Consider the following 20,496-nt stretch of genomic DNA (forward strand, 5'->3'; position numbering starts at 1 on the left):
AGCAAGGAAACCACCTACCATACACCTGAGCACTGGAGATGAACACCCAGGAGTCACCTTGCTGCAGGCCACCCGACAGGAGACATTGTGATCCTGTTACAGTTTTGCTGCCACAGGCACCAGAAAAAAAACACTTTATAGAAATAAAACTTCAAAGCAACTGCAGCCGACAGCTCTCCCCAACACACTCTCCAAGCCAGGTTTTGTTATGATGCTTAACATGCACCCTGCCTGCACGCCAGACTTCACTGAATCTCATCCTGAATATAAGCTACAGCTACTGTGATTTTTTGGTTACATGTGCTGATATCCACACTCAATGATTTTATTTTGTATAACTCCCATGGGTTTTTTCCACAATTCTGAGATGAAAAGAAATAATGTCTTACATTTTAAAATCTGGATTTCTGCCAGTTTCCTTAAAACAGCTACGATTTGTGCCAATTCTGCATTTTAAAATTACAAATTATTTATTTTTCTGCTTATACTACTTTTAAAAACACAGTTCAAATAGATACAATTACAAATTATTGGTTTTTTTTGCCCTAAGATCCATTCTTATTAAGAACCTGGCGCTTACACAGAGACATTTGCATCCCTTCCTGGTGTTCCCAAGTGCCTTCCATGAACCTTGCAATTAAATTTAATCATTAAACATGGCATTACATTGGGTCACGTATTTAGGCAATGATAGTCTACTTTCCTCAAAATTAAAAATAAGCAAAATAAGTACTGGGTGAGAAAGCAAATGTTGCAGTACCAAATCAAGAGGGTAGAAGACAATTCAGGGATAACCAAGTGAAGAGTGTGCACGTTCAACCTGCTCATTTGTGCTGGGTACCTTGTCTGAGCAATTCAGCCACACCATTCTCTGGCCAGTAAAGCCTTGACCTCACTGCATCCTCAGTTTTCATACTTACATTCACTGTAAATTTGCCTCTTGTGCTGTCCAGGTTCTCTCCCAGTGACACAGCACCAGGCTTGCTGGAGACAGAGTGAACTTAACGCACTGGAAGCCTGGAAAATTACTTCCTCATTTTATGATCTGATTTCTGAAGTAACTAGAGCATGAACAAAACACACATGCCTTAATAAAAGTGTAATTGCTGGCAAAAGGGAATGACAAAGGTGCTGCAGGAGGTAAGTGAAATATACAGGAGCTGCATTCAGTAGCAATGATGTTCATGAACGGACAAAAGAGCTCAGCCAGCACTGGGATGGCTTTTTTCTGTGTCCAGAAGTGGGAGTCACCCTGAGGTTTTGGGGAAATGAGAATTCACATCATTGTCACCGGGCAACTGAAACAGCTGTTGGGATCCTTTTAAAAAGGCCTTTGTTGTTTGTTACAGAAGGAAGAGGGAAAAGTTGCTAATGGTCCACAAAGGTTTCACCCCCACCCCTTCATGCTTAGTAAAATAATTTCAATAGTATAAAAGCAAAACTGTTTGAGAGTCTACTTTATTGAATTATTTTAAGAAAATGTTAGGAATTCCTTACATTATTTTTAACAAACTTTTAACGGGCAAAAGTCAAAGTGCATGAAGGGGAGGAATACATACCCACACTAAGGAAGAGAACAATCCCTACCACAGGAACACCCCACTGTACAACTACACCTACTAGCCCTTGGTGTAAGTGGTTCAGTCTATTTCCAGATCACTGTCTTCACTGTAACATGCAGACGGATTATGGATAGAAGTCAGGAGCACTAGATCTTTTTCTGGAAGCAAGCCACATTCCTGCAGAAAAGCCTCCAGGTCTACAGCAAAAAAATCTTCTCCAAGCTGGTCAGTGATTCGCACAAAATTGCCAATGAGCTCACCTGCCTTATAGATCAGCAAAGCTGGCAGAGCATTGTTGGTGAAGCGAGCACTGGCACCAATGAGAGAACTCTTTACTCTGCAGAATTTCACTGTTGGATACTCAGCAGCCAGACAGATCATACAGCCATGCAGGGATTCAGTGCCAGGGATATCATCTTCATAAATATGGATCATGATCAGTGTGCTTTTATGCTCTTTATCAACTGTGTCCAAAAATGCCTCACCACTGGTAATCTCAAAAACCTGTTTAAATTGCTGCCCATTGTAGAGCTGCTGCCTCATCTCCTCCATTCGCTGCTTCCTGTACTGCTGTAAAAACTCCTCATCATCTTCATCATTGTGAATCGTGTTATATTCTTGTAGAGTCATCTAAAAAATACATACAAAAGTAAATGAAAGTGAGAAAAAAGATCTGCAGTGCTATATGGGTCACTTACATAATGAGAATTTATATCAAGAGGATTAATGGGGGTCACTCTTTTTAATAACAGCAAAGTGCAACCATCAAGGCTCAGGCACTCTCTGTATTATGCTCCATTTTGATCTAATTAGAAACCATGCCCAGCGGGAGCCTTGGGTATTCTCATTTCCACACCTGCAGTGGTAACACAGGTGCCTGCTCTGTGCTCCCACTGCAATCCAGGTCAATGCTGGTCCTATGCATTCCCTCAGCTGTGAGCACAGACTTGGACACTGTGCCTGACCTAAGGCTAGCTTCCCTTTCATCAGTCTTCTCATTTAGTTTTTCAGTTAATGTCTTGTGGCAACCAGATGCACTATCTTGTCTGTAGAATTGAAGTTAACAGGATTTTATCTATTTCTTATCTATTCGCTTGCTTCACTAAACACACTTGCATTATTCAAGGTAAAGGCAGAGTGGACAACTTGCATCATCTGAAAGAAGAAACACTGTGCTGTGTTCACAGCATGAACTTCCTCTGTGTTGCGTTACCTTCCCATTGATTTTTTCCTGAAGCTCCTTCTGCTTCTGCTTATCAGCCTCTTCATCCAGGTGAGACCTACAGGTCATAGATAACTTCTTGATCAGCCGTTCCATCTCCCTGCGCTGCTCCTGCCGCTGCTCAGTCTCCAGCTGCTTGTATCTCCGCCAGTCATTGATGACTCCTTTGGGACCTGAAATGAAATACAGAATTGTGGCAAAGGCAGTGGCAGCTGCCTTAGGAGAACCTGGCCACGTTCTGCCCATTCCTCATGTACTCTTTCAGCACCTGCACCTGTTGCCTTGGGACTGTTGGTGGTTAACAACAGTGTGGCTTTACAGGAGAGAAACGTAGGTGTTATCAATCGCAGGAATCAGCTCTGCAAGCAAAGCCCAAATGCTGTAGATAAAATGCTGAAGCCTCTCAGAGGAAAAGCCAAACACTAAAATGAAGAACCATGAAAATGAATTTTAGAAAAACACATGAATCTTCCAATAAACAAAGTAATTGCAAACCAGTTTTACACAATGATACCTGTGTTGATGGCACTGCCATCGCTGCTCAGCTCCACTTCCCCCACGCCTTCAGGAATGGTGCTCTCCTCTTCTTTATCTTCTTTGTCACTGTCTTCGTCCTCACCCTCACTACTGCTGTAGTAATACTGGAGCTTCTCACCAAGCATTTTATCATCCAAAGTAGTCATTGTGTTCTAAAAAATAAATTAACAAAATACAGAATGTATCTCTTGCTCAAATAAGCAGCGAGATACCACTTGAAATGCTCCATGGACACTCCCTGACTTCCTCAGAGCAGCTTTTTAGCCACGTATGAGCAGTTCAGAGCCCACTGCCAAACAGCACACACAGTCACGTGAATTTAGTCTTAGTCACAACTTCAAACTCAAGTTAAAAACCTTTAGGACTAGAACTACCTGAGGCTCACTAGTGCAGAAACACTTGGTGTGTTCTTGTTCGTGGAGAATTAATTTCCTAACCACCATCTGGGAGTCTTGTCAGCCTCACTCAGGTAGCTCCATTAGGTTAATTCCCTGGTTACTGAAATTTAAATTTCCACTATTACTTGCAGTATTTTAACAATTACTTATTTGAGCTGAAAAATTATCAACGTAATTAATAAAATTTAAATGTTCTGACCTTTATTCCTTCCCAGTCTTTCAGAGACAAGCTTCTACCAAAACCTGGAAGGAATTTCAGATTATATTAATTCAAATTTTCAAAGACAATATCAAAAAAACTTTTGCAGAAACTTGGCACATTTAAAGAACATAATACAACATGTGCAAGGAAAAAAGTTTAAACAAAATGTAACCTTACTTGCTGTTTAATGAAAAGAGTTACTCTCAAACACAGAAAACATACTTTCTATGTGTTGAGACAGAATATACAAAAGCTTAGTGCTGACAGTGCTGCTATTTCATGAAAATCACTTCCAGGCTAAAAAAAATAACGTATCACAAGAAAGATCTTCATGTCTGTTATCTTTTCACCTGTCCACTGACCACCCTGGTCATCTCCACAGAAGTCATCAGCACTTTTTTGCATGGACAACACTGGCAGTTAGATGCTGGCACATCAGGTGCTTCTGAGTGATGGAAAGCTAAGAACCATCAAGCACCTTAAGAGTCTGGGGCTCTCTGTACTGACTCCTTCCACTACAATCCTCTAAAGGAGCTGCTGGTTGGATCTCATCCTGATGGAGATGGATGATGCCCAAGATATACTCTTCTTTCCTGGGTGAGGAGCAAAGGGTGTAACAAGGGATGTCACTACAGTCAGATATGTGGCCACAGACCTGTGATGCACAAACTAAGTGTCCTCGTGTCCTCAAAATTTTACTAAATAAAAAAATAAAAAAAATTCAAAGCAATGTCAGCCAAATCAGTTGATTTGGGGTCAGAATTAACTCTCTACAAATCAGCCCTGTTAATGCCTATCTGTCGAACACCCCGAGGGGTGCACGGCTGAGCTGGGGCTTTCAGTTATCCTGCCACCTGCCAGCAGATCCTGCAAGAGTTAAAACCAGCCCGAGCAGATGAACGAGGAGGTGCCCAGATGGCCCGGGATTATGGAATTACCGCCGGGAGCAGCGCAGAGGAAGGGAAGGGGCAGGGACGGGCAGGGTCAGGCCTGGATCATCCGTGTGCACCGGGAGCTGCAGAGGCGAGGACCAAAACAATTCGGTTCCAGCAGAGAAGGGCAAATACTCTGACCTGCAGCATCCGCAGCCGCCCCCCAGCTCGGCCGAGCCCCCGCCCCGCTCAACCACTCCCGCCCGGGCCGCGCCGCAGCCCGTCCCGCCGCCCGGGGCACCGCGCTCCGCCGGGACGGGCGCGCCGGGCCCCAGGACAGCCCCGGCCCCGCCGCCGGCCCCGCTCCTCACCGCTCCCCGCCGCCTCCGGAGCCGCCCCGGTCCGCGCGGGGCACGGCGGGAAGGAAGGAGGCGGCCACGGCGCCCGGCGCCGCCCCCCGAGCCCCGCCCCGCCGGAAGGAACAGCAGCCGGGTCAGGTGGACAAATAATTTTTATTCGTGCATGCAAATACATGTCAATACTGCAAACTTCTTCCATCACGTCTCTCAAACACTGAAAACCAGGATGCTCTACCCGTGACCAGCCCAAGCTACAACCTCTTCACCCCAGCGCTACAGCAACACACACGGCACCGCCCGCCGGGCCCCTACGCTACCGCACGGGAAACGACCACTGGGAACTCCAACCCAGATAAACGGAATAGAATTTACTCCCCCATATATCCCCATTTCATTTTACAGATTTTTTTTTAATTATTTTTTTTTTAAATTACAGTTTTTAAATAGAAGCTGAGAATGCGCCATAAAAATGAGCATTAAATCCATCGTAGCGATGGTGCCTGCTTTATACATGATGGGTGTACACCATCTTTTATTTCATTTACATTTCAATCGAACAATAGATTTGCAAAGAAAATGTCTAATACAGACGTAAAAATATTCACACTAGAGCTTCACAATCGGTTGTACAATTGACAAACAGGCCTCTTTTCCCAAACTTTCCAGCTAAGCAAATTTATAAAATGTAACCAATGCAACAAGAAAAAAAAGTATTTTCTTTAAAACTTCCAGGGAAAAGAATACGCAGTAAACAGTATAAATGCAGACAGCAGATGCTGCAAGCTAACCACAATACTTCTGAGTGGCTGTACAGTGGGTATGTGCAGTACAAATAAAAGCCACGTGTGTTGTATCACAACTACCGTATAATGTACTTGTTTGCCCAGCTAAGAAAACGCATGCATTCCCATGCCTTGGATTAACTGAGATCTACTCTGGAAAAATCGATGGGCTATGTGCAAATGACCTTGGCTTTTGGCAGTAATAAATGCAGCCAGGCTCTGTTTTATTTCAGCTTTTACAGCAAAATCTTGAGTGATTAAAAGCTTCCACAAGCATCCTTCTTAAGTAACAGGGTGTAGTATATTATATGTTGGGGTGTCAGTCATTTTGGTTACTCAGATTTGTTTTAATTCATCACTGACAGTTGGTTTTTTATCTTGTCGTGCTCCCTCGCCAGCAAAGAGAGACACGGCCATGACTACTGCTAAACTCAGCTGCTCATTTATACTGGAAAATTGGGTCATTTAAAAAAAGCACATTTCTTGTGTTCTGCTTGCAGAAGAGGTCCCTCAGTGAGAGGGAATTTCCTAAAAAAGGGATTAAACTCCAACATAAAGAATGGACTTTTACATCCTGTCGATAATCGGATCGTTTCTCATTTTGTTCCACTCCCAAATTCAGTGCCTTCCTTTCATAACAGTCTACTAGTAATGAAAAGTCTGTTCACAAATATGATCAAGGAGCTGCTGGCATACAGTGTTTATGTACAGCAACAGGTACAACTTGACAACTTGTGCTTTAAAAAAACAAGGATTAACAACATTTGGAACTATTCTGAGTTTATATCAAGTTATTTTAAGCATTCTTTCCTCAGCTGTTTCTCACCACTGTGCATTATTCTGCACCTCATCCCGCCCAGTACACTATTATACAAGAACAGCATTCAGCTCTTGAGTACAGGAGAAATTAAAATTTCAATTGTGTTATCAAAGCACTAAAACCTTCCAAATTATACTTCTACAAAGAGCAATCAAGAGCTTATTTAACATAAACAGCTGTGTACAACTCTTGTTTTTCCTAAATCAAATGTCAAGCTTTAATGTCCCTGTACTAGACTACCAAGAATCAACGCCAGTTTGCTTTGCAAAGAGTCTAACCTTTCCTTTGAAGGGTCTAGTATACATTCTACAATGCAAAATCTGCATAAACACTAAGATTCATTTATTGTCACCTGTTTACAGGAACAAAATATCAGTAGCAGGGCAATCCCTCTGCTATAAGTATATGTTAAGAATGTACAGATAATTCCTTTCTCACACAAGCACTCTCCCAGCACAAGCAGTAGCCTCTATTAAGACCTATGTGGGAAATGAGGCAAACCAAGGAATGAAACCAGGTAGTGAGGCAACACAAATAACTTAGATACTAATAATTCCTATATCTCTTGCATGTGAAATCCCTGCTGTACCCCTACTGGGGAAGAAAAAAAAAAATCAAACACCAAAAACCCAACAAAACAACTGAAAATGCTTGTCCAAGCAAAGCAAAAGAGCCAATCTCTTCTCCCCAATCTGCTTTGGGCCTTTTTTCTGACAGCACAGGTAAGTTAGGCCAAAACCTAAATGGGAATCACTGCTATCAACACACACAGATCAGTCACTATCTCTCAGCATCAGAAAATAAGCCCTTCCATAGCCCAAAGGCACCTGATTTGCAACTAGACAAATTAATACACACTTGTTTGTATAGGGTCAAGGGCTGAAACTTCACTGAAGAAGAAAGCCAGAAACCTATAGCTTCTCCCTGTGAGGGCACTGGAGGTCATAGTTTCATGGCAAACACCACACAGACAGTGTTAAAACTGTAAGACAAAGCTGGCATGCTGTTATAACCTCCAAATAATTGTTTTGCCTGTCATTCTATATCTTAAAAATTCAACTAAAACCACCTAGCCTCGGCTAAGAGTCAACTCTCCGTATGAAGTGTAAGGTCATCCTAGAGAACTACTATATCATGGGACCTCCTGCTGCAGGCAAGAGCATGTAGATACAGTTGTTCTTAAACACGCCAATGTGGTTGGCAGGAGTATGTCAGGCTTATGTAATTTCACTGGACAAACAGGCAAATGTGTGTAAGCAGCTTATCCCAATCCCCCTCCAGCAAAGCACAACCAAGTTTTTAAAATCGCAATTTTAAAATTAAAAAGTTAAGGTAAATACACAATCAATTTATGTAGTATATATTCACCCTCAGATCATGCTGAAGATGTTCTGTGGAGTTCTGGTGCACAGAGGGCTCTTTCCCTGAGGGCAAATAAGGACTTCTCAAACCTTTATATTTTCTCTATTTTTGTAACAAAATAGCAATTTAAAATTTAAAAATCTTTTAAAAAAATTACATCACCTTCAACATGGAAGATCTCACTGTTTAAATATCCATGAAAGAGACATACTTGTTTGCATATCTGTTTTGGAATTACATTGTACAGCAAATAATAGTATCTCAGAAGCATTTCAAAAGTAATATAAATTCATATTTACAGAATGGTCTCGGTATAAAATATACAACAATCATATTTATGTCTAACATTCTAAGTTAAAGGTAACATCAACAGGAAATAAGTTAAGGTGACAAAGGTGGTCTGGTTCTTGGATCCATTCACTTCAAGTTGCAAGTGAAGCGAAGCATCAGTCTAACCCCAGCTCTGAGGTGGCACTGGCTACTGAAGGGACAGCAACAGCCAAAGGAAACTAAGAAAAGGCTACTGGACTGCTTCTCTACATACATTCCTTTACATTGGAGTATTAAATAGATGTGTAAGATCTTCCATACTGACACCAGAATATCAAAACTAACCCTTGGATTTTCAGGTATATTTACAACATAATTATTTAATGGACAGGTTCGTTAGGAGAGATATCAAACACCAATATTTACTTAGTCTAATCAGTAACCCTCAGGGAAATGCCAACCCCCACCCCCCAGAAGCGTGCACAAAACAGTTATCAAAATCTTACCCGACCACATAGCTGTGATTTTGTAAAATAACAACTCAGACGACCAGTAACATGATCCTCTTTAAGCATTTTGCTAGCAGGAAAAGCCCTTACATGCAGTACACCTGGTGAAAGATCAGCTTGGCTTAAAATATTCCAGTACAATTTTCAGAGTAAACAACTTCACAGAAGTTAATAAAAACATAAAAAAAAATGTAAAACTTGTCACAAAGAAAAGTAAGAGGACAAACAAGAAGATAGTAATCATCAGGAGGGAGAGTCCTGCCTTCTTTCCAAAAAGAGTGGATTTTTAAGCTTCTCAAAAAAAAATATTAAAATATGCCCAGGGCTCTAGTTCATGTGCATTTATGAAAACCATTTTTCAGTTGACATGTCTATATGATTCTCAGTCACATCTTAATAGGGCATAGATTCACACACTATTCAGTGCTCGGAAGGTCAAATAATGCTATATTATTGTGTTTTCAGGGTCTTTGAAAATAAGTTGCCACTGAACAAGCAAAAATTAAACCTGAATACAAAATTATGATTAACAACAACAAATGTAATACAACCGCCTTAAATTCCCAATATTTAGTTTAAATTAAAAACAAAACAGTACAAAAAAACCAGCAATACCATCTTGTTAGTCAGTGCAAACACTACGTACAGGGTTTTCAAAGGAAAGCCAAGAGCACCTGATACTTTTTGCCAAGTTATCTGGTTTCTGTAATCTCCAAGTTGAGAACTATTAATAATTAAAACAAAAAAAAAAGAGAAAAATAAAAATTGCTGTTACATTAGTGCATAACCTCTCAAAATGGCTGGAATTTTTTTTCAGGTATAACTTGGGGAAATCAACACCTAGTACATTAGCTGGAGGACTTAGGCACTTGGTTTACTTCTGATAACTTTACTTGGACAAGTAGCCTGTGTATGTGCACCTACAGTACTAAAGCAAAAAGTGAGGAGGGAGTGGGGAATGGAAACAAAAAGCTGCATCAAAGCACTGCACCACAGACCTGCACAGAATGCTGCAGTGCAAAGCTAATGGTGTGTTAACCCTGTAAAAGTCTCAAGCCCAAATCTCCACCCCCCAGTCTTCAAACAGGAAACAATACTCCATGCAAAGTTCCACAACTAAAGAAAAAGCAGCTGCAACGAGACACAAGTTCTTCTCTCATGAAACGAAATTGAGACAAATAAGTTAGTCTTCCTTTCACTAGATGTATCATTGTAGGATCCTGCTAGTTTAAATAACTGAGTTGTTAGATTTCTACAGAAGCCATTTTAAACAAGAATGGCTCAGATACCGCACCGGATTGCTACAAACTCATAAAAAGCTGCTTGAAGCTTAAGTAAAACAATGTCCAAATTCCATTCATCTGTGGAAAGTGAACGCCTTACCCTAGTAAAGTAAGTTTTTTTTTCTTCAGAATGCTAATGAGAGAGGGGCTTTGAAGTATCAAAGAGTCCACAGGAAATGCATGACCCCAATATTATTTTTTTTAAAAAAAATATACATTATATAATATATATTATATATATAAAAAGCTAGTGTAAATGCTTCCATGGTGTGGTCACAAGCTGGAAAGATGAATGCCTTTCAGCTGTTAACCATCCTGCCATTTGCAACGGGCTTTAAAAAGTCATTTTTATCCTCAGACATAATGTGAGTGGTTTGCAGGCCGAGGCTGCGGGCACCGCCTGCTGTGCCGGGCGGGCAGCTCGCATTGCTAACGGGTGCTGGGACCGGCTGACTGAAGCAAGAAGTTACGGGCAGGATTGTTTTCTGCTCCTCCCTGAGGAGAAAAATAAGTTACACAAATATTAAACAAGTACATGCACAAGTATCCGGAACTGAATTGTGTGCATTAAATAAATACTGACATTAACTCATCTTCAGCAACAGGCTAAACACCTGCCTGTGGCACGGTATGCTCGGGGAGTTCAGTGCAGGCTGCCTCATTCTCAAAGGCTGCATTACACACTAAAGGCTACAGAACATACAAACCTAAAATAGTGTATTTTAAAAACTACCTCTCTATGGAGATTTGTGCAAACAGTATGACATTTAACCTTTTGAAGTTTGTCTTACTTTCTGTTAACTATAAAAAAACTTCTGCATTTTTTGCTTACTGAATGTGAAAGGTTTGTTACCAGCTGGGAAAGGTTGCAGTATATACAATAACAACAATGCATACAAACAATGGTACCATCCTGTGGCTTCCAAATTTGTGACCTAATTCTATTTCTTAACAGGGTCTTCTCACTTCACCACGTACATACAGTGCAGATGTCTAATCCAAGTCTGAGCAGGTATGTAGTTGATCCTTAAACAATGCTTCAACTATCCTGCTGCTGCTGTTTCTCTAATACTGGCAGGCACTGCTGTTTTTCTAACACTCACAGAATCACAAGGTCTTCACCTAAACTTTGTCTCTTCTGTTCCATTGATTCTTTCTGGTGCTGCTTTAGCGGATGCCCATTCTCTACAGTTGTTCCATTGAGCAGCTGATCATCTTGAGAACTAATACCTAGCTGTATATCCAGAATCTCCTACAGGAGAAAAAGAGAAATGTCCATCAATACTGTCACTACCAGCTTTACATTTCCCTATTACATTCCACTACACAAAACTGATGGAAATGGGAGTCTCATCTTAAGACTCCTTATTTTTATTTCATACTATTGGAACGTGTAACACGTTTTACTACAGCAAAGAGGTAAAAACAATTCTTCAAGGACAGCAGTCAATGACAACAGTGGTATAAACATCAGCTGCTAAAAATGATTTATCAGGTGAGACACAAAGCAGGCAATAAAGACAGTGACAGCTGTTTCACTAATTAGGGGTAGAGAAACAGACAAAGATCAAGGTGCTTCCATCTATGTCACAGAAACTGTGAATTGCCACTACAGTGCTGCACCACAGAGCACAGGCAGAGCAAACAACAGCTGCAGCCAGCACTGTCAGCCAGCATTGGAACGTATTATGGAAGCTGTTCCAGATAAGAACCTTCATTTCTTTTAACTGTTCAATGCTTCAAAAAGACAATTGGTCCCCATGCCTGAAACTGACACTATAATTTTATGACTTCACAGCAAAGGAGGAAATAAACGTAGAAAAAACTGGGGCAGATGCCCAGAACTACCAAGATGAAGGAGTAGTGAAAACAAAGAAATGCTTAGTTACAGTAATTGAAATTAAGTCACAATTAGAACCAGATGAGCACAAAGTTTAAACAAAATTATTGCTTTTAAACATAAACTTCAATGTAAAACATTCTTAACTAGTCTCAACACTGAAGGGAAATGTGAAAGGGACAGATTTCCCATTGTTACTAATGCTATCAAAAGGTAAAGACCAAAAGCTCTGACAAAAATCCATGAGCTGTGTTTAGCAACATTAACCACCAGGTATCTGAATGAGAAGTATGAGACCCCTAGTGTTTAAATAAGGCAACTGTTTGATATCACTACAAAGACTAAAAAAAGCCTTTGCTATCAACACAATAATCTAATTCACAAAGTAATTTTAGAAGTTTTTTACCAACTAATGAAAGGACCCAGTAAGCTCTTTAAACACACAGATTTTTGTACTTACTTCTATTTGTTCACCTTGCCCATCAGGTTCATCTGTATCAAGGGCTGACAGCTCCAGTTCAATGTCTCGATCTGGCTTTGTGTCTGCACAGTCTTCAGTATAATCAGTCTAAAAAAATAATTAGTATGTCCTGTAAACATCAAGTCGGCTTTTCACCTGCTTCACACAACACCTCACTATTAAAATGAAAACAGAAAATGCATTTCTAGGACACAACATTTCTACAATACAGAAGAGCTAGTTAGACACAAACAGAACTTTGGGCATAGGACACAAAGCTGAATTTAATCACATGAAAGTACTTGAGCTTTAAAATGAATACTGAAGTAGACATTTCTGTAGAGTCCATTGGAAGGATGTTTAGATTTGTAAAATGTCAAGTAGAATGAGAAGTCATGACTGCATGAAATGGATTGTCACATCCTTCCCATATTGTAAATGGATGACTGGAGCAGCACAGTCATTATAGTGATATCATAAACATTTAGGAATGTTAAAACTAAGAGCTTTAACTCTTAGATAAAATGCATCCACTTATTTACATACAAAAAACCTCAAAGATTTGTTTCATCCTAATTAACCCTTCCTTTACCTCACCATTCCTCAAATCAATTTCCTTGCTTAAAAGGTTTAAGGTGAGACGACTGCCTTCATCCAGGGAATTCCACTTCTGCTGCATGGCTAATGCATTGGCCTCTCTCTGAAGTAACAATGAGTTACTTTTGGCCTAAGGAAAGAGACACAACAGTTACCAACAGGTACACTTAAACCATGTATGGTCAAACAGAAAAATAAACCAGCTTATAAAAAACCCCACCGTTCTCTGGCTAGATGGGTAACAATGTATCTTTTTAATACACAGCATTTAATTTGTTCTGCACTTCCTGATATGTATCAAGCTCACCACTTTCTCCCAAAAATGGCTTTATTGACTTCAGTGGAACAGCTCATATTAGCAGTACTTATGCATCATATTAAGTGTTGCAGTAGTAGTGTCAAGTTAACCCTTACTGATAATTTTGTCAATTGTACTATTTTCTATAGGCTACACCAAAAAAAATAATTATCACTTTAGTAACTTTTTAATTAGGAAACCCACATGGTGTAATATCTGATCTTACCTGCTGTAATTCAATACTCAATAGATCTCCAGTGCTGGAATGCTTTCTGTGACCAGACAAATCTGTAACTATGAACCTGTCCCTTTAAGAGAAAGAAGGCAAAACTAGGAATTAAAAACAGGTTCTCCAACTCAAAGGCCCCATAATCTTCCCTAGCCTATCCATGTTAGATTTTTGGACAGAAACTCTGTGATTGAGATAACACTCTTCATCTTTGTTTGGGCTCACAATACCCCAGGGCATTCTACGACACACACATCCTTATTTTACAGATCAGTAAGCTGTGGCAAGAAAACTTGAGAGAAACTACTCCAGATGACAGATGCCGAGGTGACAGTTTGGCAGCTCCTGCCTCCAAGTCTTTGCTTAGGTCTCTCAAGGGATACATTGCTAGTAATTGGGTATTAGCAGCTGCACTGAGTGTCACAGACTACACGAGTTTTAACCTAGTTTTTCAAGGGCTTTATGATGGACAGGAAAAAAAAAATCTTTTACTTTAAAATTAAGAATGTCTTATAATAGTTTCAGATTTCTCCCTTCCCCCTTTCAGGGTTCTGAAGAACAGCAGGCTACAGGCAATGCTTTTAAGAGAAGACAGGTAGAGCCCGTACCGTTCCGCATACCGTGCTGCTGGCGTCGAGTCTGAGCCATAGGCACTCCACCTGGAGTCCACAGCATTGACATAAGGGACATAATCTGTAACAAATTAGACACCATTTGTTATCTTCTCTGTTCTTACACTGGGATATTCAGGTATTTTAGCTCTTTGCATCTTCCTTGCTGTAGCAAGCATGAGGATGTGTGCTACACTGCCACACGAAGCCGGTGCTGGTACCTGATACACTGATGGGCTTGGTAGCACTTCCTTGGGAAGCAGTGGCCTGGATAGGATCCGTGGTGTGGTAACCCGTGCGGGATGACCGGGAGATCGCACCCCACTTGGAGATGATGGGTCCATCGCTGAACGGGATTATAGGGTCTTCTTCCTTTGCCCTTCTCTGTGTTTCAAATAAATGCACTCTCCTTTTAACATCCCCACTGTCCAAATCCTACATATTTGGGAGACAGAAGATACAGGAACTCATCTGAGGTTATTCAGATTCTTCATCTGGTCAATAACGTTCTGCTTATCGTTGCTGAATACAATGCTGAAAATCTGTCAACTAAAGAGCCAAGATGGGCTTAAATGATTTAACTATTGCCTTTTAATGGCAAACGGACCACAAGAAAGCCATTGCTAGAAGAAATAATTTTGCTTTTCCAGGCTTGTGTTTCCAGGCAGAAGTTCCAGTATGCTTTAGTGCCCTTCAGTACCCTTTCCAATACTTGAAGGAGGCAGTATCAAAGGCTTGGGATGAGATTTGGTAACACTTTTTTCATAGAATATAAAGGTAACTGCCTACTCTATATAGCAGAAAGTCTCCAAAACCCATGTGCTCTTACACCCAGAGACAAGCTGCATTCTGTGATTCATACTACCTCTTTTTTTGCTCCCCAGTCTTTCAGTTAATTGTTTTTAATCTCACGGAAATTGGGCAACAAAAAATAAGAATTTTATTCATAGCATTTCATGCTGTCCCTGAAGTAAATACATTTTTTATTTACAAAATTGTGAAAAGAGATTCCAAACAACTTCAAATAGGCAGAACTACTTTAAAATGCTAAGAATAGAAGCCATCAACTTCAAAAAAAAAAAAAGGAAAAAAAAAAGGCTTGTTTAACCAAACAGCAGACACTTCAGGATGTGTCATTACCCTAATGAGATGGGATGCAGAGAGCCCTACCATTAACACGGCGTTGGAATTGGCAATCACATCCTTGGGCTCGGAGTCAATTGCGTTTATACAGGAGCCAATAGTGCCACAGGACCAGGGTGAGTAGTGAGAGAGATGGTCTTCCTCAAATTTAGTTCCACTTAAATCACCGACACTCTCTGAGAACTATGGAAAAGGGAATAAATAAGCAGCGATTAATAAAAACAGGGAATTCAGTATTAAATTAAGAAAAGACATTTACTACTATTTAATTATTTCAAGTCAACCAGGGATTTTTAACCATATTCAAGACTTGACTCGGGACAAACTTAACCCATTCAGTCAAATTTTAAAGCAGTGAAGCTGTCAAAAAAAGGCAAGCTGTGCCACTCCAAATAACTACCTGGTCTGCCAAGATGAGAGACTGATCAGTGTCACTATCAGTGGCAGGTTCTTCAGGCAAATACCTACAGTAATTAAGCTGAGATGATGAGATGAAGCCATGCATTTCCTTTAATGTATAAGCCAGTGGCAGATAGAAGCACTACTTGAAACCCTCTAACCTGGATGAAAAGGACTAAATCCTGATCTAACTGGAATGTATTCATGAGGGACCTTACAAGACCTGTTCTGCATAATCACAGTCTAACACCTCCAATACCACCAACAGAACTGTCAAACCACAACAAAGAGGGCTTGGCACAGTGGTTCTCAAACTAGTTTCTTGGATGCATGTACTTTACACATAGAAAATTAATTTCAGAAGATTTTTCTTCTGAAACACATTTGTTGAGTTTCCGTTCTTACTTACAGAACTTATCACAAAAGTACAGTGTCTTACCAATGCCTTTTGCCACTTCCAAGGGATGTGTATTCCCTGGCACTTGCAGTCTGATTCAGTCTACTCATCATGGCCTAATGCCATGTGGAGTATGAAAGGGAAAATCCTAAATGGAAAACCACTGTTGTCCCCTACACAAAAACAGGAGGTTCATAACACTACTTCAATAAAATTAGATTTCCTTTAGTGAGGGTAAATTGAATCACTTCACTTCTGAACCTTTTTTCAGCAATCATGTTTAGCATCACCTCAATATTAAACAGAATGCATTCACTATTAGATACTAATTTCCTTTTGCTAGAAGATTAATTTTATGAGCAGCAGAAAACCTTTACTAGAATAATTAAATGGCATTTACAGAAACAAGAGGGGAATATAAAGATGTTCTTTGGCTTCCCACCTCTGTGCTGAAATCTACACTGAAGAGAGGAGAAGGTGGAGTTGGAGATGGTGTTGCCATAGGAAGGGCTGACGATACCAGAGGAGTCTTCTGTGTGTGGTACTGTGCCCATTGCTCCGGCTTCCGTCTCAGCTGCTCATCATAACCAGTCTTCAAATGACCACAAGGCTCCTAGCAACAACAAAGACAGGACTGCAGATCTATCACACTATCCCCAGAAGGCAAATTCTTGCATGGGACACACCTGGACTCCCAAATTCCCTTGGGTCTGTAACCTTCCTTGATATCACTAGAATAATTTCAGAACCTGGTCCATGAATGGCAACTCAAATCTTAAATATGTAATTAATTCAAGCAATATGCATGGGAATTATAGGGGCAGAAGGGATCTGGCCCTAACACAGATTAGAGTGATCCATTTCACAAGCCCATTTTCTTAATGTTAAAAACAAAACAAGAACTTAGTCCAGATCACATGTTTTGATCACTCTCACCCCAAACAAACAGGTCTATGCTAATTATCTACCTACTTTTCAGTAATGACCTTCAGAACCAAGACTACATCCTTCCCCTCCTGGCTCCCACTCACCCTTGGTAAAGGCACAGTCCTCTGCTCGTTTGGAGGTTGACAAGCCACAGAGTAATACCCATCCAAAGAGTTGTATCTCTCACGTAATGATGTCTGATAGACAGATGAGTGCATCACATCCATGGGAGGTAAAGAATTGCTCCTAATAATATCATCTCGGGGGTACATCTGTGGGCGCCAGATGCGCCTGCTGTCATAAACTGGAGCATACATTCCAGAGGGGACAGGAGGAACTGGTCCATACGGCTGCGGAGGAGGAGGTTGGTAAGGAGAATTCAGTCGGTCTCGAGGGGGAAATGTACTGTAATGATCGGCATATGGCACGGAAGCAGGTGGGAGGGAGGACTCTGGAACGTTATTGGACCTCACAAAGCGAGGAACACAGGGAGCCACACCAGCTGGTACTGTTGGAGGTGGTGGGTAATATCCTTAAAAATTGGAAAAAGGCATATTGAATGTAACCACAAATAACCCAGAATATTACACCTTTTAAAACTGTAAATAGTGTTAATAAGTACCTCTAGAGAACAGAGAGTCAAGTTTTACACACCTGTTAGTGACCCTACCACATTTCTGCGGAACATGTTTTCATGTATGACAATCACATTTGCGGATGTAGTGCTGACCCCTTATCACCTTGACCCAATTTGGAAGACAAGAGTCTCTCTGCCATTGCTCCCATGTATTACGGTATAACCATGCAACTGAAAAGACAGCATCTCAAGCCCTACTTTGTACAGGAAGTTAAAATAGTTCTCTAAAATAAAAGCTATGTTGATAAAAAAAAGTAATTCCAAAGTTCCATAAATAACCATTTCACATTTGGATTATCTTTTTTGCTTTGGAGACGATCGTCTGAACCTCTCTACCTTTTGTTCTAAGAGCTTGTGAATGACCTGATGCTGTAACACTTCATTGTTTGCTTGAACAGAAACATGCACGCTGAAAACTAAAAAGATGACTGAAACCTCTCAAATACACTTGAGCAAGAACAAAGATGCTGAAGTGTCCCAGTAGAAGCATGACACACCTCTGGGTCTGAATCCTGACTATGGATACCCTCACAAACAGGGCACGAAGTGAGCAAGCCCAAATAAATGCAGTTAAATGCTAACAAAGGAAAAAGTAGATGAAAGACCTTGAGGTTCACGCTCTTCTGAATGCTGAGGTACAAGTCATATAACATATAGCACACAAAGACAAGAACCGCCAACACTAGGAGCAAAGTACAGGTCTCTCCCACACTCAAAGGACCAGATCAGTATCCCATTAAGTGAAGATTCAGCTGATACGTTAAAAAAATCCACAAAGCTGAGTTATTTCTCAGCATTCAGGCTGATCTAGAAAGAAGTTCAGTGATTTTTTCATTTAGTGCTCATCTCACTTACCTGTCTGTGGGTACTGTGGAACTTCATATGACAGCTGAGTCCTGGGATCTTGGAAATACTGAACATTATCAGAATGTGGAGGGTAGACAGGTACTCTGGGAACAAATGGGCTGGATTTTGGAGGTACAGAATTAACTTCTGTTCCAATATTAGGAGGACCAGCTGAGGTAGCTGCTGCTTGGCTTACAGGAGTCTTGGGTGGAGAACCAACTTTACTGAAAAAGATTACCAAGAAATCATTCAGCAGATCTTTACTTCTCTTCGTGTACACTCCTATGTAATGTGGAAACTGGGTCACGTAATTACCTCCAGAATGTGAATTTTCATACCCCAAACTACTATTACACCTCAGACATTCTCCCAAGAGAATTCAAAAGTGGATACACATGATTTGGGAGGTACCCAGAAGCTCACATACCACCTTTCAGTGTGCTCTGTAGAGGCTCAGTGCTTCCTGGAAAAGTATCTTAACATTTTTAGGGGAAAACCTCAGAACTAGAAGGTTTCTCTGATTATTAAGGGACCACGCACTACATGCACCCTTCTTGGTTTCAGGAAACATCACATTTGGAGCACAAGTTTTTTGTTTATGTAATGACCCAATCACATGGAAGATACCAGGATGAGAACAACAGAATAATGATAAAGAGATTGACCATATGCCTCTATCTATATATACTGCATGGGAATATTCAACAGCTACAACTGATGCTGGCTCTGACAACTTGATCCCACAGACTTTGTGCAGTAGTATCTGCTCTGCAGTACAAGACCTTGCCCAACTCCTCAGCCGGTGAGCACCAGCAACAATTGCATGTCAGGACCGGAATCTAGGATCTACTGTTTGCCATCCACAAACTCCATGACAGTCTAACAGCAAAAACTTCTCTTTACAAAAAAAAAGTTACCTACTTTTCAGGTAGTGGTTCTGTAGGGGATCCAGAAACATTGGGGCCATTGGCTCCAGTCTTCCCTCCCTTCTTGGTGTTCTCCAAAGCTCTCAAGGAGGTGTCAGCACAGCGAGGGATCAATTGGGGAACGCCACTTTCTAGATTAGTTATTCCATTAGTACTTGGCACCATCTTCCCTGTTGCTTCAGGGCTTCCTATGACAGAGATTACATTTCCTGTTGTGGTTGAGACAGTGCTATTTACACCAACTTTGTTTAGAAGGGGGAATGTTCTCACTGTTGCACTGATTTTTTTGTTCCTCAAGCGGTACCTATAAACAAACACATTAAAAGCAATTTAAAATGCTTACTGTGCAGTTTAATTTATTTGTAAAACTACCAGAAGGCAGGGATTGAGAGGATCACAGTATCAGAAAATTACAGGACTACAAACTGATTCTTATTTTCAACAATCTGTAAACAGAACATCAGTGGCTTCCTCGTGACCAAAGATCATCTCCTCCTCCTAGATGATCCACTTCTGTAGTTCTTCAAAAATGGACTTGGGTAAAAGCTTCAAGAATACATACAGTACATATTATTCAAACAACCTGCTTTATTCCTTAACCAAAATGTAGATAACATTCTCTCTCCTGCAGGCAATGCAACCAACCCCTGACAAACTCTGAGCCTAGACACAGTTTCAGGAAAGGAAATTTTACTTCATCTGGGGTAAAATAAATCTGGAATTAGTTTCCAGATATTGCTTTACTGTACATTTACTTTTATGTAACAAGCTGTCACTTCAAGAGACTCACAAATCCTTGGAATGAGTAAGTGTACAGAAGAAACCGTTTTCAAAACTGTGGAGATTGCTTGGATTTAAATTGAAAAGAAAAAGCCTCTCCCACACTCACTTTTCAAGCTCTTCCTGAGAATGAGCAAATGTACAGTTTGTTCCTCTTGGGCATCCCCCCTGCTGTCGAAGGTCTCGGCACATACTTGTTTTATATTTGCTATTTGGTTGTGGCTTTAA

General features: G+C 40.7%; 2 protein-coding genes across 9 annotated transcripts in view; both read right to left on the reverse strand.

Annotated features, from left to right (window-relative positions):
* Nucleotides 1-1,442: 1,442 nt before the first annotated feature.
* On the reverse strand, nt 1,443-5,260 carry PDCL (phosducin like). 5 transcript variants are annotated; one of them, XM_051636397.1, is made up of 6 exons: nt 5,165-5,184; nt 3,919-3,962; nt 3,696-3,819; nt 3,299-3,473; nt 2,776-2,957; nt 1,443-2,192 (listed from the first exon to the last, which is right to left on the reverse strand). In XM_051636397.1, exons 3-6 carry the CDS (start codon nt 3,762-3,764, stop codon nt 1,641-1,643), a joined length of 978 nt encoding a protein of 325 aa, XP_051492357.1. In that variant the 5' UTR covers nt 3,765-3,819; nt 3,919-3,962; nt 5,165-5,184; the 3' UTR covers nt 1,443-1,640. The 5 variants fall into 5 exon arrangements, with proteins under 5 accessions (XP_051492357.1, XP_051492356.1, XP_051492354.1 ...); XM_051636396.1 differs by lacking the exon at nt 5,165-5,184 and adding an exon at nt 4,860-4,998; XM_051636394.1 differs by lacking the exon at nt 3,696-3,819 and having other exon boundaries at nt 5,165-5,260.
* Nucleotides 5,261-5,286: 26 nt separating this feature from the next.
* Nucleotides 5,287-20,496, reverse strand: part of RC3H2 (ring finger and CCCH-type domains 2) — a 29,273-nt gene continuing 14,063 nt past the window's right edge. For 2 of the 4 annotated variants that reach the window (XM_051636390.1, XM_051636391.1), the window contains exons 9-21: nt 20,378-20,490; nt 19,484-19,792; nt 18,572-18,786; nt 17,184-17,611; nt 16,595-16,765; nt 15,384-15,539; nt 14,435-14,648; nt 14,211-14,295; nt 13,600-13,681; nt 13,071-13,205; nt 12,479-12,586; nt 11,282-11,430; nt 5,287-10,673 (exon numbers count right to left, since the gene is read on the reverse strand). In XM_051636390.1, coding sequence (XP_051492350.1) covers nt 10,478-10,673; nt 11,282-11,430; nt 12,479-12,586; nt 13,071-13,205; nt 13,600-13,681; nt 14,211-14,295; nt 14,435-14,648; nt 15,384-15,539; nt 16,595-16,765; nt 17,184-17,611; nt 18,572-18,786; nt 19,484-19,792; nt 20,378-20,490 — 2,361 coding nt within the window. In that variant the 3' untranslated portion in view covers nt 5,287-10,477. The remainder of the gene's footprint in view (nt 10,674-11,281; nt 11,431-12,478; nt 12,587-13,070; nt 13,206-13,599; nt 13,682-14,210; nt 14,296-14,434; nt 14,649-15,383; nt 15,540-16,594; nt 16,766-17,183; nt 17,612-18,571; nt 18,787-19,483; nt 19,793-20,377; nt 20,491-20,496) is intronic. The other 2 variants (XM_051636392.1, XM_051636393.1) reach the window with 2 other exon arrangements.

Source organism: Apus apus, chromosome 19 (assembly GCF_020740795.1).
Source record: "Apus apus isolate bApuApu2 chromosome 19, bApuApu2.pri.cur, whole genome shotgun sequence".
NCBI lineage: Eukaryota > Metazoa > Chordata > Aves > Apodiformes > Apodidae > Apus > Apus apus.